Here is a 27,163-nt window from a genome sequence, read left to right on the forward strand (position 1 = left end):
TATGGTGTATGTGCCTTACATGGTGATGAAGCGGTGAAAAAAAAGGTATGTGAAATTAGTTCATATCTCTCAAAGAAAATTAATTAAGAGTTTCATGACAATCTTGATTGGAATATATGACACCACTTGAGCTAACCTTTAGTTTATTGTTACAAAAAAGGGCATATATATATATGAAAGAGAGAGACAAATTATTAGCTCGCCTAGGTTACTTGAGGTAATTAGTTCATGTAACCTAGCTAGTTAATTGAATTTCTCATAGTAAAAAATAAACTTCTTCTCATGTATTTACTTCTTTTAATTAATTATGTACCTTTGATGTTTGATCCTCTTAATTCCTGTGCTTGATAAGTGCATATATGTGGCATATGTAAAGCATCAATTTATGAGTGGTACTGACTGATCTTAATGGTAAGTTCTGGAATTATTCCTCCTTCTGTCTCTAATATATTTAAAGAAAAAATTCATATATTGCTAAAATTAATCTAATTCAATTAGTCTATAAATGTTTAGATTGCTTTGTATTTAGGATTGAAGGCCCACATATCTAATCGTGTTGGTTGTTATAATGGTGGGAATTTCTTTAATTAGCAACGTAGTCGAAAGGTGATTAACTTGTTGATTATCCCACTAATATCTCTTTTGGTAGGTCCTTAACCTAAATCTCCCACTAATATAATCTTCTTTGGTAGGCCAAGTTGTTGATTATCCCAAGAAAACCAAGAAAGAACGTTATAGAACGCTCCACGACGCTCATATGCAAGTTCGATTGCAAGTATTCAAAAGAACGTTATGAAGAAGTTGGATTAATTAGAATCATTAAAACCATGTTCTATATATATATATATATATATATATATATATGCACATAGATATGCAGTAGTAGTTTTTTCTTAGAAAACGATTCCCTTCTTGGCGTTAGCTAGGTGATCAAAGTATCATGAAAATGGAAATTGCAGAACCAAATAGGTACAAGATTTTCTTTTTCTTTCTTTTTCCTTTTCGATGTTCGTAGGGTTTTGATGTTTATAATACATGGTCATGTGAGTTGTTTTAATCAAGTTAGGCCTTGAGTATGGAGAGGGAACAAACATTCAGGTATACATTACATTGTAGGTGAGCCGATCGGGCAGATGTCAATTCTATGAAACCCTCAAAGAAGTATGTACGTATGCATGTTCGTCTAGCTTCTTGGGGGGCCAATTGAATGCTTATAGTAATAAGGTAAGAGTTCATTGACAACTTGGACAATTTGCACTACAATGTACCCTTCACAAACGAGAAAGTATTTAGTGTCACTACCACGTCATGTAATAGCGATTCACTTATATTATCACTTTTTTTAACTATATATACCTGTGACGCATAATTTTGTCGTTTATTCATATCATGATAACACGTGAACAAAACATCGCATAAAGTGTGAATCTACACTTAAAAAGTTTTTCTTTAGGAACATGATTACTGCATACAAGTTTTCATCCCAAATTTGCATTTTTCCAAGCGCGAGCACTAAGCAAGCAAGCTACCACACCTTTCTTCTATTCTTGGAGAACTCTAATGGGACCTTAGTACTCCGTAAGACTGAAGCCAATGATGGTTAGTTCTCAAGAAGCCTTCTCTTGTATTAGTCTATTTCTATTCGAGTCTACTTAATAACAACTGATATAACAGAAATATAGTTAGAAGGATATTATTGTAATTAGGTTATATGGCTATATAAGAGATTGTATAGCTATCATTTCCTTAAGTTCGGTTTTATACATAGTCTCCAATCAATCAATACAATCTCTCTTGTTTCTCTCTATCATCTTCCTCTTCCTCTATGCGAATTCTTCATCTTTTGCAATGTAGTTAACATGGTATCAGAGCCACCAGGCTCACGCCATGGATTATGGTGGTTCCACTTCTCATTCATTTCGTCTATTTCTAGTTTTACTTCTTTTCTAATTTTTTTGTTAGAGATTTCGTTAATTTCTTTGGTGCTTCCGTAATTGTTCAATTCGTTCTGTAATTTCTGGGTAAATTTTCGTTCTGGGTTGTGATCAGAGATCATCGGTGATATGATATCTTGGTCTTTGGAATTGTGGCAAATTTTGCTTCGTCTGTAAGCTTGAATCTTGATCCTTTGGGCCAAATTAGAAGTGGGAACTTCTCGGTTCTTGAATCGGGTCCATTCTAGCTCAGTTTTATGTAACTGCGTGGTGAATTTTGATCGATTTCACATCTGGCACCGTAATCTTATTGTGTGGGCACTCCATCTTCGTGTGTCCTCCCTTATCTTGGCCGGTGCAGTTAGTTATCTCGGCCTTCTCGCCGTCGCAGTTCGCGTCGCAGCAGCATCTATCTTGGCGGCGATCTCCTTGGCCGTGTGCTTCTTGGCAGTTATCTCTTTGTTTCTAAATGTTGTTGGCTAATGGGTTCCTGCATATCACTTGTTCGATCTTATGATTCAATGAAATTGAATGTCAGAACAATGCAACTACATATCTTGGATGCAAGTGTTTAAGGTTCTACTATCCTTTCTCAGTCATTCTTTCACTTTTGAAAATTGGGTTTAATCCTTTTCATCCAATTTAAGGCATGAAATCATCTCATTTTCGATGATCTTTTATGAGTTTCATGTTATTTTTCTAATATTGGGGTTCAGTATTGTCAGAATAAGTATTTTGTTGATGGTTTATGGATTTTACTTTCAATTGGGTGATTCTTGGTGACCTGCTGGTGAAGGTACTTATGGTATACAGAGAGCGTTGGTCACATCCTGAAATACACACATGGCATTGTTGGGCTGAAGATTGACTTGCAGAAATGAATCTCTCTTTCTCTCTCTCTCTCTCTCTCTCTCTCTCTCTTTCTTTAATGGTATACATGTTTGAAGAAATGCACAGCTCAAGTTGTTTTGTGAAGTTGGTGAAGACATATGATTCGTGTTCTATTCTTTGGTGTGGAGTGATCTTGCCGATATGGGTTTATATTGAAAATGGGGGTTTTATTTTGTTGTTTTTGGATGAATTGTCTGAGATAAACTACTGTTTCATTTAGTGATTTTTTGTTGGATTACAAGATTTCAAGAAAGTGTCATTCTTTCTTGATGGATAAGAAAGTATCATTCTTTCTTTGATTCCATAAAATTTGTCAAGAGTATTATTCTCTTGTTGCTTTAGAATTTGTCAAGAGTGCCATTCTCTTGTTGCCTTAGCATTTGAGTCAAGAGTATCATTCTCTTGTTGCCTTAGAATTTTTCAAGAGTATCATTCTCTTGTTGCCTTAGCATTTGTGTCAAGAGTGTCATTCTCTTGCTGCCTAGAAGAATTCATTTGTTTTTTTGATTTCTGGATTGTACTTGTGTCTTTCATCATTGCTTCACCAACGGCTAAAGTTGTAGTCTTATGTGATGATAATGGAGTGAGCAGAGGTTTTGGTTTTTCCTCTGTACGAATTCTTCATCTTTTGCAATGTAGTTAACACTTAAATCATTTTTCAACTCACCCTCGTATTTTCTTGTTTTTCCATTCTTTCTGGTTGTTTATCTAAAAATATGTTATGCTTACGTGTCGTATTAGCCAACTATTTCTGTACCTCAAATACAATCAGAAATTCCCAAATACAATTTTTGCTTTCTCACAATTAATCGAGCACATTCCAAATTCTACCGGTAATGTCCAATATATTTGTTTTATATTCACTAGGACTGTAGGACTAGGTTTTAAAATGGTACGCAGGGTTTAAGGATCTCTATAGCGACCGGTGAATTCATTGTGCAGAATATTGGGCTTTAAAAGTTTGGTTAAAATTTAGGGTGCAAAATACACAACCTATAGTGAACCAAACTCTGTTGGGCTATGGGCCACAAATTTTGCTGTCCGAGAACAAACTTTAGCTGGGTAATTCTTGGTCTCAACTTTTGAACATTCAAAATCCGTCAATACATAAACCGTAGACAATTGGTGATTGGTTCACATGAGCCGAGTAACCGAATGTTAAGGTGAGTTTGTCCACAAATAATTACCAATCCTTCGTTGACATCAAACAGAGTCACCACCAATGATTAATTAGTTCATACGGATTTGACATTGGGTTGTACTACCTATCATATAACATCGCTTAACCATAGCAAGAGCATGAAATATTGAGAGCTTCTTTCCATAGAAGAAGAATTTACCGGTTGTATAGGAAAATATGTTGGTCTAGTAGAAACAATTAGGAGAAATTCTCTCACTCAATTAAGTTTTAGTTCGAGCAGTGTTGTCGTTCAATAAACGCTTACCTCATATTTAAAAAGTGCCATACTCATCTAATGGACGATTATCATGTGATGAGTTGGGGACATGAGCAATGGTGAAGCCAGGAATTGCCGAGGAGAGGGGCGAACTTAAAAAAATTACAATTGTTGTTGGCAAGATTTCATGTCATGAAAACATGCATAATAGATTATTGTCAATAAAAGCAAATACATGTATCTCAATGTAAACAATCATGCTATCATTTAACCATTGATCCCAACCGTAATAAAACATCTATTGTTGCTAGCTTTTTTTGGCAATGAGGTGGTCTTTAGGTTAACAATAATCATTTTGAAGAGTGTCTATGAATTGATTTGCGATAATTATGTGGATGAGCAAGTATTTGACGTCTATGTCCAAGGTCTGCAGGAAAATTAGCCACTAATTCATTCAACTCAATAGCCTCACTTTGTTGTGAACTACCTGGAATATTTGAAGGAGGATTTTAAGCATTGTTTTTTTTTATAGTATCGTTGCATTACTTAACTGTATCATGGAAAAAAAATTAAATAAACTCTTAGACTCTTAGACTATAGTGATATGACTACTAACTAATCAATCCAACAATTCAATTAATCAATACTAATAATCATACAAATTATTTAATAAACAAAAATTCAATTCAACTAATCAATATGAGTAATCATATACATTATTCAATAATTCAATTAATCAATCAATAACAAGAATTCATTTTTTTACCCTAAACAATAATTTCATTGCCATCAATAATTATAGAATTCATATCAATAATCAATAACCATATTATTCTATACTAATTAAAGAAAAAATTGTATTGAATAATTAATTAGGGTTTGAAATAATATATAAATTTAGAAAATAAAAAATTTACATAAAATTGGGAAGGATGGCGTGATGGGTGGTGATTGAAATGGAAGCTAGGAATTGGGGGATTTGTTGTGTTTGGTAAAGTGTGAGTGAGAGATGGGAAATTGAAAGGGGTGATGGCTAATGGGGACCAACGGTCCACACAATCTTTTATTATTGTTTTTAATGAAGCTATAAAATTGTGTCATTTTAGTTCATAAATTTTTTTTTTATTTTTTATAAAAGCAAATCTTGCAGCGTGCAGGGGTGCTGCATAGCAACAAATGCCAGAAAGCCACCATGCTTTCCAGTTTCTGACCAAACCAAAGAGGCGCTCCTGGGCTTGTTTTTCGGCGAGCGGAGGGGCGACGACCACCCCTCGCCCATTGGACATGAGAGAATCTAGATCTCTCAACAATTAGAAGGTTTGAATTGATTTTTTCTCGAGAATTAGATGGTCTCATCAACACTTACTGTAGCAAACCTATTAATTTTTTTTCAAATTTCTTTAATAAATTTGCTTTGGCACTATTTTTAAGTAAGTCACCCGCAACTCTTTGCTCCCCATAATCTCCAGAACAAGCCTAATCGAACTTTGAAAGACCCAAAACTGAATGCTTTATCAAACTTGTAGAAAAACAAGTTCAGTTATTAGAATCTTAAGTAAAGATTAAGCTTGACCTAATTCAACAGAGCTAGGGCAGCATTTGTATTTACCGAAGTCAATGTTAACGTTGGCAGCACGTGAACCAGACTGATCATGGGGTCATATGGTTTCCCAATTAGGGTAGACAAATAACGTCTTTCTTCTTTGTTTCACATGGGTTCAAGTTCCATAGCATACGATACGATGTAGCTATAGTTTTACGTGAACTCTCATTTGATTTAGGGCATCGATTAATCTATAAATCCGCATGCATATGACTACAATACAGATACGTGATACAGAAACACAATTACGTGCATAGATAGCTTACATATTACAACATTAGTAGATATCATGCATGTGTCGAGAAGGTAAATTTTCAATGTCATGGTTTGGGGCAGTAGTAACTAGTGAAGTTAAAAGGCTATCGATGGTTGATGGTGCCACATGTTGTGAAAACACACCCGCACGTAACTTATTCACGCAAAGTAGAAACTAGAAAGAGAGAGCCAAAATTTTCATAAATCGGTAAAATTCCCATACTTTCTATTCGTATTAATTAGGATTAAGGATTTCACAATCAACCAAATCTGTTCTCGTATTTGCATACGTCCTTGTCTTATTAATATTACTATTGTTTTGATTTGTAGATGTCTTTGTCCCACTTACGAAGAGATAAGAAAAGTATGGTAAATATAAATGCAACCTTTATTCTCTCATAAAGCTTGTGCATATACTTATTATCCTTTTTTTTTTTATGAGTTCTTTTTATACATGCAGAAACAAGACTACAAAAAAAAACTTGTTCGAATATGATAAGGTATTCGATTGTGGTCAATTTTTGTTTTTAAGACACAGTCACAAGTACGTAACGGAATATATATATATATATATAAACACAATTAGGATGAGATTTAAGGTGAATTAGTTGGGTTTGCGCAAGTTATAAGTGTATATCATTACTAATTCATTACTATTAGACTGATAATATAAGGAATATATATAAAGAATGGAGATTGTTCCCGGACATGACTAGAACATTGTAGCTAGGACCACTGAGTAATGCGTTAATCTTTATGCTGCAAATAATTGCGTGGTCCTTCATTGACTTGCAGTATTAATTTTGTTTATCATCAAATGCTTATGTGTTTGCAATTACATGCTTCCTTTTATATGTAGGATGTCAATGACATATGAAAAAAACTTTTCATATGTAGCCTTCCTAGTAACCAAAATACAAAGTCATAAAGACAGATAACTTCGTTATCGTTCAAGGGGTTTTGTTTTATACATTGTGTTATTCTACTTTAAACTAATCTTAAAATGTATAGGAATGAATGCGAATTCGGGTTCATACGAGAAATACTTATGCAGTAATCAATGTGATTACGCTGGCATCTGCTTGTTGTATTGGGTTTTTAGAAAAGAAAAAAAAGTTTGGAAATGAAAACCACATCATGGGAGAATGTAGAGCTAGCTAGTTGCTTGTGTTAATATCAAGCAATTTGAGGCGTCTTTGTTTTATTGCGTTCTAAATGATGAAAGGTTTGATAATTAGACGTTGCAGCTTTCCTCTCTCGTACTTTTTATTCTTTTTCTCATAATCAGTCTTTAATCTTTCTTCCTTCCACCGATCATCCCTAGCGAAGGTAGGTTAAAAATCGACGTGGAGGGTGTTACCACCCAATCACCATCGATCAAATGCAAAGATTGAAAGGACATCATAATTAGGTAACAACAACTTTCAAAATATTCCTCGGGATATATTGGAAAAGTAACTAATTAGTAGTATGGTTTATCTTTATGTTAGGGTATTTTTAATACTAATATTTTAAGGTTTTATATTAGAATAGGGATTATGATGATTTGTTGTTAGGGTTTAACATTACTTTTGTTTGTACCATACTTTACCAATCTCGAAACTACCGAGTACCAGTTAACTTTATACCTTCAAAGACCCGGATTGAGGCACCTATGTTGAAGCACAAGGGTTTTTCTCCAACCAAGAGGCTAATCACAACACAACACATGACAACATAAGAATAAAGCTCATAGAGTCTCACATCGACCGCGGACCAAAGCCAGAGACTCTCCTCAACTATAAAAGGAGATTATTCTCATACAATTAATCCCTAATGCCATTATTGCACTTAATCCATTATTAGAACTTAATGATTGTGTTTGAACCTTTGTATTATGCAAACTCTACATTATTAATGAGACTCCTCTATTCTCATGGATATAGCACTACTTAGGGTGAACCACGTACATCTAGTGTTTATTTTCTATCTCAATCTCTTTACATATTACGTGACCGGAGCAACCTAACGAATGTCACAACTTTAACACTTTACGTTGTTTCAAAGTCAACCCAATTTACGTATCAACAACTTTCATGTTTGCTTCAACATTAGGTCATTATAAATACACTTAATGTAAGTTTGTAACTTTGTAGGCGTCTGGGAAATTTACAGTCTTTTTCATTGTTTTTGTCAACGGATTAACAATCATATGCAGTTTGCAATCCCTTGTTATTCTTTTCTCGTTCTATTAATTGTAAATTTGATTTCCATTTAAACTTGTTTCTTTAGTTACTCAAATGTTACATTCGTTTATGTTTGGATCTGTAATCCCATTATGCTATCAGATAAAAATCAAATTACGCTATTTAATATGTGATATTTATTAGAAAATCTAATTCAGATTGATAGTCTAGCCCAACACCCATATGAAATAAGAAAACCTAAACCTCCAATTGAATTGGAAGCTTAATTATGAGTGTTTGTAGCTGTAAAAAGACCTAATAGGATGGAAGTTTGGGGTAAATTTTGATTTGGAGCTTTCTTCAAAAGTAGCTTGGTGCTAATTTGGCCACTTTATTTTTCGTATTTTGGATTAAGGTGATGTTATAGTGGTTAAAATTTTAAACTTTCATTTGTACAGTCACGTAATGTGACGACAGATTAATGATTGGACTCTTTCTTTAAGTAAATAAAAAGAAAGTCCAACTATTAACTGTCATATCATGTGATCTATATAAGATGGTCTAAAAAATTAATCTACGTATCACTTTCTTTTGGATTGTGGTCAATTCAAGTGGTCTAGAGAATCCACTAGTTTTAATGTTACTGGACAAATCCCTACAGTGACAAAAAATAGCCTATAAGATTGAAAGGTGCTCAACGAGAATCCAAAGAAATTAAAATAGACTAGACAAACTAAAATACCAAAAAACACCTGGCCTATCGTGGCTCTTGGAATCACTAATCAAATTTGTCTCACCAAAAGCTTGGGATTAAAACCATACATTATATTGTGAGAATGTGAGGATGAGGGATCAAATCATACAAGGGCTTATAAGGAGTTGAGTTACTTTCCATATTATCTATTAATTTTATGGTGAACCTTAACCCTCTTCATGATATCAGAACACGTTGGCTCACATGTGAAGCCTAACACACATGCTTCACATCACCCAATTTGTGTTGTCTACGTGTTAAGGTTGAAAATTCGCCAAATGTAAGGAGGCGTGTGAGAATGTGAAGACAAAGTCTCACATCTGTGAGAAACCAACCATGCAAGGGCTTATAAGTGTGAGAATGTGGGGACAAAGTCCCACATCAGTGAGGGACCAAATCATGCAGGGTTTATAAGGGGTTGGGCTGCTCTCCATATTACCAATTGGTTTTATGGTGGAACCTCAACTTCTTCAATAAGGCGTTATACTATTCCCCATATTGCCAATTAATTTTATAGTGGAACCTTAATTTTCTTCATATCTAACATATGCTTCAAATTTACTTAAAGTAATGCTATTCACACACTATTAAAAAAAATTTCATTGGCTTTTCTCAATTCATTTGATCCAACGATTGAAAATTAAGAGAGGTGTGTGAGAGATAAAAATAAATGTGTGGATAGCACCACCTTTTATTTAATTTGTGGGTCGATGTGTTATCCGCTAACCCTAGCTAGTTCCCTGTACAGTGTCCTCTCTTCACATGCGATTGCCATGCACATTGAAATTGTGTTTTTATTATTACAACACATGGAGCATCATCTACTAGCACTAATTTGGGCAAACCAATAGAACAGTGTCCTGGTCACGTTTTGCTTGGACTGGCAATTGAGGGAAACAAAAACTTAAAAGGGATGAAACATTGCATGATGACTCTGATCCAAAAAATAAAAAAATCCTTCTTTGATTATGTATAATTCATATGATCCCCACAACTCCATTTGATAGTAACATTTTTCTCTCACAAATCACAGCTCGTTCTAGTAGTGATGGAGGAATCTTATCGTACAAACTTTAAAACAATGTTTAGAAGCACATGCGTAAAGAGTTTACGGTAAAAAGATATAAAGTTACTTTATAATTAGAGCTTAATTGAAAACGTTTATGCGGAAAACATTTTTACTAAAAACGATCTTATTAAAAGTGAACGTATATTTTATTAGGTGTTTGCTTCGCTATAAAGCACTACAAAGTAGCTTTTTAATCAGTAAGTACTTTTACTGTGTCCTAGTCAAATTACTTTTGGTTGGGAAAGGCGATGAGCCATGTTCCATTTTACCCGTTCTTATTCATGTAATATTCGTGTAAACAACAATGCAATAACTCATGCTATTCATTAGAAAAATTGAGAAAAATTATCACTTGAACAAATAGGATATCAGTTGAACAGTCAACAGTGTTAGTTGTCTACCCAATAAATTTTAATTCGTGCTAATTTCAAGTTATATATTGTGTCGTGTATGAAATTATCATTCTTACTTTTGATTATTTAAAAAGATATTTTAATTCGCGAAACATGCCCTTAATCTTATCAGATAGAGTAAACGATTAGCTTTCTTCACAAACAATTCTCAGAAATCACCCACAGTTCTATTGGATTGAGTAAAAGATTTTCTTTCTTCACAAACAATTCTCAGAAATCATCCACGGTTGTACGACCAAATCCCAACAAACTGGCTACCAGCACTCCTAAATAGTCCATGTGAGGAGTTGGAGAAGTGGGTTTTCAGTTCGAACAATCAAATTCTTGCAGTTAATCTTGTTTTAATCAGGGTTATAAACAGCTTCAATATCTAACATGCAAACCCCAATTTGCTTAGTTAAACTGCTTATTAATTAATGATTAACCCCGTTTACAGATACAGATAGCAATAAAGAAGACAGGGTCACACAAGTCTAATGACATCATATCTGATGGATACATGGATTTAAAGTCAAGGCTTTACATTCAATACTGTCCTTTTTTCCGACACTCCTCTTATATCCCCAGAAAATTTTCAGTGCGGCAGGAACACGGTCTAGCACATTAAATGTCATAATATAAATGGTTGAATTTTTTCCCTCAAGCATCTAATCAGTTGTATTGTGACACTTAATATTTCCGGCACACTGAAAAATCTCTCTTGTATCATAAGAAAGTTCATCAAATCTAAGCATTTGTCGGGAGTTCAAGTTCGGTCAGTATCTCTCAGAATTAAAGAGTTCTTTCTGGTATTGTAATTATGGCGAAGTTTTAATTAGATTCTAGCTACTCTCACCAAACTCCCATCTATGCTCTACATATATTTTCCGATTGGGGCAAAGTGTGACGTAAAAGATAAATTACTCCACTTTGAAGCTTCAAAACCTAGATTAAGCAATTATTTCCCATTGCATATTTTCTTAATTATACCTTATATCACTACCGATCTATCCACCCTAAATCAGATAGCAAGATCAACCGGCATGCTCGACCCGTGTTAACATTTTCCATGTGTGAGGAGTTAAGAAGGCCCATCACCATTTCCCCACTGAACGCTTTAGAGGGTAAATTGACTGAGCATGAGCAACCCATACTTGGCCATACTTGGCAGTTGGAGCCTGGAAGGGCATACGCAGGCAAAGGACCAGCCCCCACAAAAACAAGATTACCGACTTCATCAAATGACAAAAACACCAAAACAAACCCAAATTTTGCTGGTGGAAAACACACTTGATCTTTCTAAGTATCATTTTCGATTTAACGTCGTCGTCGTCGTCTCATTCTTTATCCATCTAATCTATTAATTTAGTCCAACATAATTAGGGTTATCACTAATATCTGCTTCCCTTCAAAGGCAAGGGATAAAACAGTACACATCCTCAAGCTTACCAACTGACCTCATTAGATTATGCTTTACTTAATTCAACTAATTAATTAATTAACCCTTTTGGAATAGATTAAGGTTAAAAAACATAGAGTAATCCCTAATTGAAGCCTACCATCCAAAACCCACCAAAAAAGTTCACACATTTGCAGTCACTGGTCTATGTATTGCTTTTTTACTTCTGGTTGCACACGCTTTAGAAGGAATAAAAAATTAAAGCCATGATCGCTAGCTGAGGATTTCTTAATTTACAGGCATTTTAATATATGATCAGCGGCAAAATGGTCCACACCACAATTATTAATTATTTAAAAAAACAATTAAAATAGTGGTGAAAAAAAAATCTAAGACAATAATCGGGATGTGGGTATTAATTTAAAAAATGATTTTTAGGTCTCTTGGATCATACTCTAGTTTAATTTTATATATAATTAAAAGTTAAGAAAATGCTTAAAGCTAATGGGATAATGTAGAATACTTTATTTTGCAACTGCCCACAATGATCTTATGTTTTGTGCTAACACTTTCTGCTTCTTTGTATCGGACACAGGATAAGAAAATCTCTCCCTGATGAGACATTAGATTCAGAAATTACAATGCCTCTCTCTCTCTCTCTCTCTCTCTCTCTCTCTCACCTTCTGAAAAAGAAAAAGGGTAACCTGCAATTCTGCAGCTTGTTCTCAGAGAACAGAATATTAATAAAATCCAATGCATTTGTTTTAGTAACAAGAAATTGAACACATTCTCAGCTTCACATAGCTTTAGAACAAAAAATAATAATAATAATTTTTGCACTCATTTTTTCTACGCGGTATGATTTATTTCGGTTATGCTCTAGATTTTAGTTAATTTATTGAATACAAAGGCGAAAAATAGACACAAGAATTAAGAGAGTTTTTTCTGCGCAGTATGATTTATTTCTGTCATGCTTTTAACTTTAGTTAAGTTATTGAATACAAAGGCGAAAAATAAACACAAGAATTAAGCAGGAAGAAAAGCCAATGCGGAAATCACTTTGGGGAAATGGAAAGAAACTAAAATAAATACATAAATAAAGAGAAGATATAGGCAGCAAATTAATTCCCTTTTTTTGGATCAATCAATCTCTTCCCAGGTTATCCTCAGCAAACTGAAGTATTGATAGTCTCATTACTTAAACTAAACACAATGAGAAAGAAGAATTAAGAAAGAAGAAGAAAGAAAGAAAATTTAAGAGCAACTAATTAATTAATTACTTAATAGCACTGGCCTTACTCTAATGCTAATTAAGCTCCTCTTATTATTCATCAAAAGGATCAAGAAGAAGAAGATGACCCATTGTTGCCACGACCGTCAGCACCCTGGTAATGATGATTCGGATTCGGAAAGCCGTTCTTGTTGTCGTTTTGATCATCATCCTCCTCCTCGTCATCATCGTTGTTGTTGCCGTTGCCGTTGCCGTTGGTGCCGTTGTTGTGGTGGTGGGAATGCTCGAGGAGAAAGCTGGGTCTGCTTAAACTGCCAGCACGGCCGCCAGCGCCGCCATTGAGCACGTCTCGCTTGGAGAAGGTATTCTTATTGTTGTGCATCCAGACTTTGAGAACCCCTTTTTCGATGCCTGCCTCATTACAGAACTCCTGCACGATTTCCTCGTCTTTCTTCTGCATCTTCCACCCGACCCTCTCTGCGAATTGGTACATCTTCTCCTTCTGGTCCTGGGTGAACTTGGTCCTGAACCGCTTCCTCGCATTCGGGCTCGGCGACACGATCTGGGGGATAGCAACGGCGTTGTTATTATTCGCACCCGCCAAGGCGTTTTCGTGAGCGGTGGACAGAGCCAAGAGCATGTGGGGGGCGGAGGGGTAGTAGGAGGACGAGATCGGCGGTGGAGAAGCTGAACTGGGGCTTCGGTTGCCGGGGTGAGTCGGCGGAGGAGGATGGTGGCGGTGGTGGGGTTGGTACTCGATGACATGCGTTGTCGCGGCGGGGGTGTTTGGCTGCACGGGGTCCTCGGGGTCACGGCGGTGAAAATTGCGGTGGCAGCCACATGCAGCGCATTTTAGTGAGGTGGGGTCGGCGGGGTTGGCAGCGGGAGACGGCATGAACTCGCCGCAGCCGTCGAGGGCGTGGCCACCCAGCGCAGCGGCGTGGTTCTTGAGGCATTCTTTGTAGGTGACTACGACAGGGGTGATGGGGATGTTGTGGTGGTGGAGGTGGTGCGTGGGGTTGTGGCGCTTGAGGACGCCGTTGCTGTAGGGCGGAGGCTTTAAGGGTTGCTGGATCCGAGTCGGAGTTTCGCTGTCGGCTTCCGGGGATTTTGTGCTGGCGGTGTTGTTGGTGGTGGTGGTGATGGACGGGGTTATATCCATCGCTCAAACATCTAGGGGTCTCCAAAAACTGAGAACAAAAATCAAAAGCAAATACAGAGAAAGTTAAAAGGAGGCTGCTTTAAGTCGTTAGGATTAGATTTCTGTGCAGATTACAGCTCTGAGCTGCCATGGGAGGACGTTGAGAAAGTGAGGGGAGGTATGGAGAGTGAGAAAGATGGTTAGGTTTTTTTTAGAGAGAGAGACAGACAGACAGTTTAGCTAGCCGAGAGAGGGATGATGATGATGCTGATGAGCAGTGATGACTGTCGATAATAAAAATCTGGGTTTTGTGGTTGTCCTTCTTAACCACTTGTTCTTTTAACCCTAGTTCTAATCCATGGTTAAGTTGCTTACCCCACTAGGGGTTAGATGTTGTGTAATAAATATACCTTAGCAACTTATGCCACTAAGTTGAGTCCCGGAAATTATTTTCACATTCCCATTTTTTTTTTCTAAACTTTTACAGAGATTAACCTTTTACCATTTTCCCATTTATTGATTTTAATTGATTTTGGCTTAATAGCTTATTCTTCACGCATAGTTTATATGTGTCACCGATTATATATATACGTATTTAAATCACTAACGCATGGTTCATACGTGTCACCGACTATATGTGCGTATGTAAGTCACTATTAGATGGACTAGATCGTTGCTCTACATCCTGACAGCTTAATTTTTTCAGAGCCAAGTGGTTGTCATGCCGAATTGTGTAGTTCATCTGTCTGCTTTTCTCTCCAAGTGCAATATAAAGTTGGTTGTAGTAGCTTGATATACATCGTTGTTTGTGTCAATTCATCTTTTTCCCACATATTTTTATTTATGTTTGTAAATTTTATTTATGTCATGTTTATTTTTGTCCGTTGAATCTCCTCTAATAGTTAATAACAAATAGGATGCATAAGGAAAAAATAGGTGTGTAAAAATTCCCAAATTTGTACAAAATCTATCTCCATCCAGGAGTCAAAATGGGTCTGCTACGAAGAATTAGGGCTACATTTAGCCAAGGCCAAAGTACATATACCAAGCCCCCAAGCGCCTTGGCGGGCTCACAACATGTACATCCCAAGCTAAGGTGTTAAAATTTAGCCCTGCATAGCTGGAGATGGAAAAATTTAGCCTACAATATTCTTCAAAATGTAAATTTTTGAAGGGCTTCATGATTGCAGATGACTCAAGTTTTTCCATTATAGATTTTAATTAATTCTTTGACTTAATAGTTTTTACTTTGCTCATAGATTATATATATCACCGGTTATACACATAATAATGCGTATTTAAGTCGATTTTCTTTATCCTGATAGCTAAACTTTTTTAGGGCCAAGCGGTACAAGCATAGCAATGTCATTTGTTGTTTGTATACCTCTCCAAGTGCAAGATGAAGTTGCCCGGGCATATTGGTTTGAAGAAAACAAGAGAAAAAAAGTGGCAAAAATCACTTTCCATTGAGAAATGACCTTCCCCACAAAAAAATTCCCATATGAATTTTAATCAATTATTGTATTTTTTTTATAGCTTATATTCTCATATTATTATTTACGTATTGTTGATTGATTATGTAATAATGTGTGTATTTAAGTCATTGTTAGCTCAATTATTAATCGCTGAGGATTTAATTTCTGAAAATCAAGTAGTTGTCATGTTTGGTATTGTCGTTTATTTCTCTATATTTCTCTTCAATTAAAGATAGAGTTGAAATGTGGGTTTCCCTATACATCCTCATCTTGTTCCATTTATCTATGTCTGTCTCTCGAAGTGCAAGATCGAATCTTACATCGATGTTAGCTTGAAATACATTGTAATCTTGTGTTCATTTATTCCTTTCTCGTGGTCATTTCTAGGCCGAGTTAACTCGGTGGTGTTAGTTCATAATGTTTAATGTAGGAGTGAATGAATTACAAAGTCCTGATGGGGGAGGGCCTGCAAATCTTAGACTTTGACTCTAACTTTTCTCCATTTTTTCTGTCAAGTGGCACAGTGACGGTCTGGACCGCTTTCACACTAGGTAAAGCTTTCCAATTTGCTCTTGCCACTCCTCCTCAAACTTTTTTGGACATTCAAAAGACAGTATTGCCCTTGTTAATGTACAAGATAACATATATGCAGTGGCAATGTTGGGTTTTCAGAAGGATGGGGAGCGGTTTCATCAAATCAAGGGTGTTGATGCAACCAAGTCCCTGTAAATCAAAGGCATCTTTGTCGGCTTGAGAGAATTTCGGACAATGGTGGTTTGTCCAAAGAACATTTTGATTTTCTCATAAACGACGACGTCTTTTGTACCGACTGAAAATTCTACAATACATATACATCAATGTATAGGATGGTACAAAATGCATGCCCGATAACCATTATTAGGAGAGAAACTTACCAGCTTCAAAAATACAATTATGAGTAGATAAAAAATTGTGGGAGGTCTCAAGTTCAATGCTCCAAGCTAGTGAGTCTGCTTAACTGTGGTTGCAAGTAAAGTGAAATTCTTCATAACCTCTCCGGCCCATAAGATGCGGATAACTGTGACTTGTCACTAATTATCTTCTTAAAAAAAAAAAATAGAAATACAATTATGAGTATATGAAACTAAAATCATTACAAGACCCTAATAAAGTTACAGTAGCATCTGTTTTAAAGCATCTTCAAAAGAGATGTCAAATTTTAAAGGAAGTGTTATTGGCACTTCAAAAATCTCATTCTACACTCATCACAAGTGTATTTTTCTTTCTAAATATAGAAAGTTTGGAGTGTAGAATGAGATTTTTGGAGTACCAATAACAATTCCCAATTTTAAACATCAAAATGAGATTTGATGGCTTATGTGGCAATTTGACGTTTTGTTCAATTTTTTACTCCACCAAATATGTTATATAATAATGTCATTCTATAATTTTTTTTCCTTCATCTCTTTGTGGAGTCCAAATATTAAGACAACAATCAAATATTTGAAATACACAACAACATTTCTTATATATTGCATCACCTTTATCAAAAAATTAATAAATAAACTTAACAACTGTTGTCAAATTTGACAGCAAAAAGACTTGCCTTTTATTAATTGAGCGCCACGAAAAAAACTGAAGACTCCATTAGAGAAAATTTGCTACCTTTTTTATTTTTATATGTCTGTATAACAGTTTTGACAGAAATATTCTTAAATTCACTTATTTACATTACGTGTACCGTAAAATGGGGGTCGTGGTAGGCGCAGAATTATTAGACACTCGTTTGGAACTTAGTGCATGACCCTAATCTTACTTAAGACGTAATAAAACAACTTTATTCCCCGACACGTGTACAAAAACTGTACGTGGCGACACGTGTGTGCTATCAAGAGGGCTTTAAGCTAGCCACGTGGCTTCGTGTCCCGATCGTATCCAGTTCGACTACACTATGGCAGCGTGGTCCGGAAACCGTTGGACCGTGCACTGATTCTTTTGTAATTAATCAAGGCTGATTGGATAATTAGTGCAGTGATTTAAGCTGGGATTAGCGTCGGGAATGGCGAAGCTGCGGTACGGGTGACGTCATCAGGCCAATCATGGAGCAGGGAAGGTTTAATCATCGAAGGGCGTGCAGATTAATCCACAGCCGTTAATCCATTTGCATCGAAACTCACAATTCGTTGGTATTTATTATCGCAAGGTTGTTTTTTCCATGCGGATTATGTGTTTATTTAGATGTTCTTTTAAAATAGTTAAAAGTTTTTTTAGCGAGAATATTTTTTTGTTTCAAAAGTGTTTATAGTGTTTTCTGTAAGAAATATCGATTATTTGCTTGTTTCAGGAAGCATTTTAATGCTTTTTTAGAATTTACTTACATTTTTACTAAGAATTGATCCTAAAAATATTTTTACCTAAAACTATTTCAGTTATTTTAAAAGCATATACAAACAAGAACTATAGAACTAAGAAATAAAAAATTTATAATTGATTAAGATCCGGGTTTAAGATCCGTTTGGTATATTTCATTACAAGTTTTTAATCACAAATTTTGAATTCTTGTTTGGTAAGATTATTTTAAAAAGTTGAACTTAAAAATAATAAAAAACCATGTCTGAGTTCTGAAAATACAAAAAGGTCATTATTTTTTAAAAAAAAATCTTAGTCCCAATCTCTTCTTTGCGAGTCGAGCTAGGGCTAACTTGGTACATTGCACTTTGAAAAAAAAAATTGTTGTTGTGCTGTAAGAATAAATAGATGTAAAAAGCTGGAAAGTGTTTGATAAGCTCTAGTCGTAAAAGTGCGTTTACCAAACAAAACGGTGTTAAAGTATTAGTAAATTTGCATGTAAAACAGTAGTGGATGTGTAAAATGACCCGAAGGACATAATAATTGATGTACTATTAATTTAATTGTTTGGCAAATAAAGATCAATTATATTAAATATACGTTGTTTTCTTAAGAAGTATTACATGCCGCTGATGTGGTCGGCGAAGCAACCAGATTGAATATAAATCAAATGGAATTAACGATCATGATTAACAAAGGTGTTAAGAAGCTAAAACGGTGAATTAAAATCACTTCCCTTACCAAACTAGCTAATTTTCAGATTTGAACAAAAAATAGCATTATCTTAAGCAATAGAGCATTACTCGAGAAGTTGGAGCACTTGTTGTGAGCATTCGAGACTTAGAAAATAGACATTGTAGCTTTATATATGTTGCTGGCCAAATTTATGACAACTTAAGATTTTACATACTAGTAATTATTTAATATGGTATCATCACTTTGCAGTTTGTTGTACGTGTAATCTTATAGTTCAAGTACTACTAAAGTTTCTTCATTTTTTCTTCGACCGCTTTCAAGTATAAAACCTTCTTCTTTTTTTTTGGTAAGGAAGCATAAACCTTTTTTTAATTTATCATGATGATTAAGGATCAAAATTATTTGAGATCAAAATAATGTTGAATTCCAATCAAAGTAAGGGCCATATACGAGATAAGGCAAGGCACATGGGATTTTCCATCTATGAGGATACAGTGCCTTAATTATAGATTTAGTCGAATAATTTTCTTAGGCCATCGATCCCGCTGGCTAAATATTGCTAATGGAAAACATAGCTGTATAACTTTGTTGCTCGATTTCTTTGGTGGAACCCATGATTCTTCAATGGGACCCAAAATTGCAACTTGTGAGCTAGCCCAAGTTCCTTAGTCCTAGGTCCCGACCATGACCCGGTGGTGGATATAGGGACAGTCCACCTCCCCCACACCTACAAACTTCCCATCGTTTTAGGGACACCGTCAAATTTTTTTCGGAGGGGCATCACTGCCATGACAATTACTTGCTCTCTCCTCCTCTTGATTTCTTTTTGTTATTTTTTTTGAACTTTTTACATTTGTCTTTGTCGATTTCTTTGTAGCATGTTCGGAACTACGATGATTACATTTTTAAGAGAAGTTCTTCTGTACGATTATTACATACGTAAATAGCTTCTCATAAATACGAGATCACACGCAAAATTGAATGAAACTAAATTATAAGGAAATACAGTTTTTTTATTTTATTTTATTTTTTTTTTTGTGGTTGGTCGCATGATAAGTGTTGTCCACGATGGACTTTTGAATTTCTCCATTCCTTGGAGTATGAGTTTTTTGCTATCTCTTAACTATGTAAACTTGATGCTAAAGATATCTAGAGAAAATCAACATAATACGTAGAAATATGAGAACCATGTAAACATTGTGACCGTGATATAACTTGAAAAAGGTTAAGATTTTGTCAACATTGTAAGCGCATGGGGCCTAATGATTAAGTGACCAAATGCATGCATAAATCCAATTTGCAGCACCTGTGAAATGGTTTTGGTCCAACCGTCCATGACTAATGGTGTTGATTAATGTCCTCAACCTTGAGTCAAATTCTTAACGAAGATGAGATTATAATTCCATGTTCTTGGTGCTATGAAAAAGACATTGTAGTAACTTAATCGATACGTAGCAAAAATATTTGCTGATCGATCCAAGTTCATCAAGTTCACAATACGATGGACTTTCAATTATTTAGGGTTTCCCTGCAGGTGCACTATGTTTATAATTTTATTTGCTGTGACATCTTCAGTCTTATCATATAGGCTTCTCATGGATGTACTAGGTTGGACATGTAGGAAAATGACTCCACGAAGCCTTATCCTGCCTTTCTTGATGTAAATATTTTCAGGTCTTGTTAAGAACCATATTTCGGGTTTTTAGCTTCGATGCGTGCTTTTATATCTCCAATGTTTAAGTATTTATTTTGGCATTCACGACGAAGGTTTGATTCTTGTTTGTCGATGTACTTCAATGAACGTTTGATTTTCATGATATACTTCGATGAAAGTTCGATTCTTGTTCTTCTATTGTACTTTTTAGGGTTTTATAGGTTCCTTGTGAAGAAAATGAAATAAAATTTCCTTTTTTTAATTCCCTCTCTTCCTAAAATTTCCTTTGCAAACAATTCAAGGAAATAATGAAAAATCCAAAAATCATAAACAAAAATTCAGAGGATGACTCAAAATTTGCTAAACAAACCATTTTTTTATTTGGAAGTACAAAATGCAAATCCCCCACCAATGTAAATAATGCGTCATGTTACCTTGCACAGGTACGTACCTGAAGATAGTGCAACAATGTGAAAGCTCAGCTCTACCAAAATAAATCAATTGGAACTTGGAAGAGAAACAGCACACCTTCTTCAATCATACAACAGGCCAGTGGTATGCATTTAGACCATCAGACAATTCCCTACCATCCAATAATAATGGTCGTTTATATAATTACAACCTTTCATTAATAGTACACATTCATTGAAATATAAAATGTGATATTGATCGATGTTATAAGGGCATTTCATAGCTTCATTTTTCTGAGTTTTGCACTTAAGTAGTTTTTCGATGTTAGATTGTGATATGAATTTTGTCTGAAAATTACTTGGCACATTTCTTGTAAAAAACATTTATTTACATACAAATCACAAATCGATAAATATACGTAATATTCACTCAACGCATGCATGCAAAGGAAAAATTATGTACATGTATCAAACGTCTCAAACTGTGATTTTGTTCGTAAAGAGGCTTATTACATACAATAGCCAAATATTTTTTAATAATTATTTCTTGAGAAATGCTAATTAAAGGTATTATCTCAAAAGTGAAACTCTCCATGACTATCTGCCACCTCATAGTTTAACATTAATTTTCGTTCTAACATTATTTTTTGTAGTAAGCATTAGAATGTTTTTTGGTCAAAGCAAAAAACAGTAAGTATACTTCACACATGCATCGGCACCAATGAATGAGCTAGAGGAGGCACGAGTCTAAACAGTAGTGTCTCTTGTATTTTGACATATAATCTGTCTGATCACAAAGCTAATTATACAACCAACGATGTGAAGTTGCATTCCAAGACATATAAATGGAGTTGCTGGTGACCCAACATATCCAAAAATTCTGTTCATGAATGTTACAAGTTTAATTAACGTTCAAAATAATGATTTATTTATTCATTTATGAAAATTGACTCAATGAGGATACGAATTTTCCTTTCTTCTTTCTTACAATGATAATTTAGATTAACATATTTTCCCTTAATGCAAAAATATTGACTTACAGTTTTGACTAACGTATCTAACCCACGTCTACGTAGTTAAGAATTTGATTTAACCGAGTAGGATTTTAATTTTTACTAAATTTGTGAGCATGACCAATTTGCTCAGTCGCCTTCTCTTCTGATTAATTTGCCCAGTTTCATTTTTATCTTTTGATCTGATTTGCTCAATTACCTAACTAAACCAATCAATTTTCTGACCATTTTATCTTATGCAAATGTAAAAAATAATTCAAGAATCAGACAATAAATTTCCAATTTTAGTAAGATTTCTGTAAATCTAGTTGGGACTTAACTATTAAGTACGAATCACAAATGGAGATGGTGCATTAACATTTGAACAATGCGGCTGCTAAAAGCTCAGCAAGAATTCCTGCACAAAAGTGACGTGGCATGTCCAAAGGACAACATGTGTGGTTTTACTTTTTTGTTCCATCGTCACCATCTTCTTCTCTCTCCTCTCCAACCCCTCAGATTTGAAATTTGAGTAGGCGTGGGTTGTGATGATCGGTAGGCTATGGCGGTGGCGGATAACAGTTGACAATAAGCTACAACTTTAATGGTGGCCTAAACAGATGGTGGGTTGAACGGGAGTTGCCGATTGGAAGAGTCAGAAAGAGGAACATTACCTGGGTTAAAGAACAAAACCAGAGTTTATAGATTTTTGGAAGATTTTTGGAACTAAAAAGAAAAGAGGTATTTATCAATTCCCCCCCTGAACTTGTGACCATTGGCCAATTTCCCCCCTCAACTTTTATTTTGGCCAATTTGCCCCCTCAACTCTCATAATTAGTCAATTTCCCCCTTCAACTTTAATTTGGCCAATTTCCCCCCTCAACTCTCAAAATTAGTCAATTTGCACCCTACTGTTAATTTTTTTTTATTTTAATTTTCCATCTATTCTTTTCTTAATTTTCAATCTTTCTAATAACTTCCAACAAAGTACTAAAATTAACATAAACTCATTTGCATAATATAGGGTAAAATATACAAAAACATAATACAATTAGTATGTGATATGGGTTGATTATAAGAAAAAGTTATGAATCGGGTTTAAAGCATGTAGAAGAAGAAATAATAACAAAAAGAAATAATAATCCTAAACTTATGGATCATACCTATTTCAATAAAATGCGTTTTTCTTAATAAGGAGTCGAAAATTATGAATAGACTAGCCATTTTTTTCACTAAAGCTCGATTCTCTGCAATTTACTTGAACTTAGCTTTCACTTTTATAAAGAAAATTGTATTCACATACAAAAATTTACACATCAATCCTTTTCGTTATCAATTTTGTTTAGTCAAAAATCAAATAAAATTACTCCATACTGATTTATTATGACTAATAATACTATATATGATAAATTGTAAAATTCTAAATTTTAATCTATTTGTAATAGGATAAAGATATAGGAACATGATTAACATACATCTTATTTAGTTTCTTACACACACTTGTTTAATTATGATCAAATTAAAAAATTAATAGTAGGGTGCAAATTGACTAATTATAAAAGTTGAGGGGGGAAATTGGCTACATTAAAGTTGAGGGGGAAAATTGACTAATTATGAGAGTTGAGGGGGGAAATTGGCCAAAATTAAAGTTGAGGGGGGAAATTGGCTAACGGTCACAAGTTAAGGGGGGAATTTGATGAATACCTCAAAAGAAAACCACACGTGTTGTCATCTAGTTCTCCAACGTCATTTACGTGCAGGAAGTCTTGCTGAATTTGCAGCAGCTAAGCATTGTTCTTAATATTTAGGATTTAGGCCTAGCTAGTTAGTTATTCACCAGGCCATTACGAATCTAATTTAGGATAGTATAAATCTAGTTGCTGTACTTTGGCAAACCTAGAGGATCCAAAACAAAATCATACAGTGTTGTGGTAATTAAAGGGGATTTGGAACCTCTCCTGGGTAAGGGGTCCAAATCCTCTTGATCTAATAATACGGGCTGGGCTGTTGAATTTTGATCTAACAATTACAAACAAATAATTCATTTAAAAGTTATTATAATTATAACTGTTGGATCAAAATCTAATAATCCGTGTTATTGAATTAAGAAGATTCGAACCCTGCTCAGGAAAGGATCCAAATCCTTGCCAAAAGTCGGTGAAACATTTAAAACTACAATACTGTTGCCCATTGGCCCTGGTCAGTAAAGAGATTAAAAAAATTAATGCCACACTTCCTAACAAAATTCATCACGAAAAAATTGATGGGACATTCTGCACTTTTTTCTTCTGTTTCCCATTTAATTGGTTAAGGCAACAACCAGCATCACTTCCATAGAGCACTTTTTGCGTGTTTCTTCTCCAATGGTCATGGTAGCATATGACCTACATGAACATGGGTTATTAGGGATTTAACCAATTAGGTCAAATGTACGATTAAGATTATTTGGTACGTTATAATCTGTGGAATTTTTCAGGTCGACGGGCTGAGGGCCCACTTCAACACACTAATACTATCCTTACTTTATCACCTGCCCAATCAATCAGTAGGGTTTTATCACAAAATGTCTGAATATTAGTTAGAGTGATATAATTCTATTTTAAGTGATTCTCTTCTTTCCCTCTTGCCGACATGGGATAAATGGGATTCCAACATAATCCTTGTGTTTTACTAGCTCGAATTTGAATTTGGCTTACATCATTTTCTATTTGGCCCATTTGGTTAATCAATCAGTCATTTTCGTCTAATTCATGCGTTACTCTGCATACATCACTCATAGAAAAACTCACATATCATAGTTGACTGGTGTAAAGTTATGCAAAATAGATCAAGATTGTCAGTGTGATGAGACACAAAAACCACGTTAGGGACCATTTGATAATTAGTTCGTTTTCAGATTTATATTTTTGAGTGAATGAAAAATAGTTATTAAATAAGTTTTTAATTTGCCGCTATCAGTTAAATTCATTGATATATATTTGGGTTCCTACTTGAAAGCTCGTAGAAGTTCAAAACCACAAGGCATGCATAAAGTGAGAACAGTGAGTCGTGCTCCAATGGGTATGGGAACAAAAAATAATTGCAGAGTTTAACTCCCAAAGAGTATGCAAGAGCCTAAAATGATGGCCTATGTTTCAAGAAACACAAGTTCCAGCTGGTCTGATTTAGCAAACACAAGCACAAACACATGAGGTTTGTCAAATTATCAACACCAAACTCGATTGCTCGTGGTTCAATTATCGTTTATGGTGCCACTGCTGCAACTTTGCATGTGCTTATTAGCAATTGAGTTATTTTCCATATTGCCAATTGATTTTATGGTGAAACCTCAATTTTCTTCATGGTATTAGAGCAGAGTGTCCCGCGTGTAAAGCCTAACGGCCACACGTGCTCCATGTCACCTGATTTGTGTTGTCCACGTGCTAGGCTTGAAAATTCGCCAAACATGAAGATGGGGGTATGTTGAGAGGATCAATCCCACATTGGAGAAAATAGAGAATTGATATGTGCTTAATAAGACTATAAGTAATTGAGCTACTTCCCATGTTATTAATTGATTTTATGGTGGAACCTCAACTTTCATCATATACAACTGCAAGCATAGCCATTACAAACTATCCACAACTGATCATTAACTAACAGCCATGATTAATCATTACAACTAAGTAACCTGCAAAAACTGTCAAAACTAATCTAAATTACTAAGACTAACCACATTAAATATTGAGCTAATGCGTCACATGGACTAGCTATTACTTGGGTGCATAAGGAGAGCATACTCATTCAAATTGATGTTGTTACGCTCACGTCTGCAATCAATATGTTCCCTACCTAATTCTTCATGGCAGTGACCAAATGTCATTTTCAAACTCTGCGGAAATGATCACCTCCACCTGGACACAAGCTTTATCTCATTAATGGCGTCTGACGAGTCTACCGAACAGACCTTCGCATTGTTGTACACAGCTTGAATAATTTCTCTGGGTTGGTGGTGATGGTGGTGAATCAGCTCATCTGATATGAGGTACGTGAAAAGCCCGTTGTTCAACCAAATACCAACGGATCCTACGTGCATGCTGCTCCGATCGGGCCCCTGGTCCCCCGTTCAGGTCCGTTTCGAAACGTAGGACTCAGTTTGCATTATTTTTTACTTTTGATAGAGAGCTGAGAGAAATTGGTTCATCAGGATGAGTGACGATGATCAAGGCTTAAAAGATGGCAGGTTTTAAGAGAAAAATGGGATGATAATCAACTGTCTATAAATGTCTAAAACTGATTTTATGGGCGAAAATGGCAAAAGCCCAAAATTATACAAAATAGCCCAAACGCTTGGGCTACAACGCAATCAACTCTGAGCATAGCTGCACCCTTGCTGACTAGTTGGTCAGTCCATCACAAAGAGGAGGAGCCTCTGTGCATTGAAATTGTACTTGCATGCTTCAACAAAAAAGTAATAATAATTGTACTTACGTGCCGTTGAATGATAACCCCAATATAACGGGGCTTTATTGTGGGAGTGTCCTACTGAATCAGGCTGTTTTATTTAAGTTTTTCTCTAATCTAACTTAGCTTTCTGCTTTTTGATAGTCAGTCTCGTATCCAAACAATACCGAAGTTCTGATTCAAGCATTAATAAGAAAGAAGTTAAAGACAGAAAATTCTTAAAGAAGCTCAATTATGTTGTTTTGCTAGGGTTTTGAAGGTGATTCTAATGAGAGCGAGAGAGCGAGAGAGAGCGATACAGAGAGATCGAGAGGAAGGAATAGTAAGGGGTTTTGCGATTGTGGCTTTGAAAATTTTGGGTGGTTTCCGGGTTTAGTAGTTGGGTTTTATGTTGCCTTTGTTTAAAGGTTGTCTTATCTTGCTTCTTGTTTCTTTTCTAAGTTCACTATTTTAGGTACTGATAGTGTTGTATAATTTGGTCTATTATTTGCTTAAATATTCCTTTGCCGTAGATTTCTTAGTACTTTGCTGCCGTTTGGAGTTAATCTTGTAGATGTTCTTGATGTCGCGGTTATGGAGATGGATGAGTGTAGGCAATGCATAAGAGTATCTGTTCCGAGGCTCACATCGATGGAGCAGAAGCAGAAAAGTCAGTGAATCTGTTGAATGTAGAGAATTTGAATATAATTCACCTTATTAATTATGATCGTGGATTTTGTTTGACTTATTCAATTAATTAGTTGAAAAAAATGCTTAAATGTTAAAATGATCATATGTTTTACTCTATCAGTCAATTTAGTCCTTGTGTTTTCAATTTGACTAAACCAGTCCCTGTATTTATATTTGTTAGCCAAATTAAGACAAACTGTTAAAAGACCGTTAAAATTGACATGTTATAAATTGCATAGTACTCCAGTGAATCGAACAAAGCATC

At 35.2% G+C, this 27,163-nt stretch overlaps 1 protein-coding gene across 1 annotated transcript; it reads right to left on the bottom strand.

Annotated features, from left to right (window-relative positions):
- Positions 1-12,934: 12,934 nt before the first annotated feature.
- LOC137739181 (zinc-finger homeodomain protein 9-like) lies at positions 12,935-14,525 on the bottom strand. The gene has a single exon (XM_068478716.1). It carries the CDS (start codon positions 14,250-14,252, stop codon positions 13,200-13,202), a length of 1,053 nt encoding a protein of 350 aa, XP_068334817.1. The 5' UTR covers positions 14,253-14,525; the 3' UTR covers positions 12,935-13,199.
- Positions 14,526-27,163: the final 12,638 nt, after the last annotated feature.

This window comes from Pyrus communis, chromosome 7, assembly GCF_963583255.1.
Source record: "Pyrus communis chromosome 7, drPyrComm1.1, whole genome shotgun sequence".
Classification (NCBI taxonomy): domain Eukaryota; kingdom Viridiplantae; phylum Streptophyta; class Magnoliopsida; order Rosales; family Rosaceae; genus Pyrus; species Pyrus communis.

What these genes read in the sequence shown, in the direction of transcription:
- LOC137739181 (XM_068478716.1), bottom strand. Translation starts at nt 14,252, where the DNA reads ATGGATATAACCCCGTCCATCACCACCACCACCAACAACACCGCCAGC.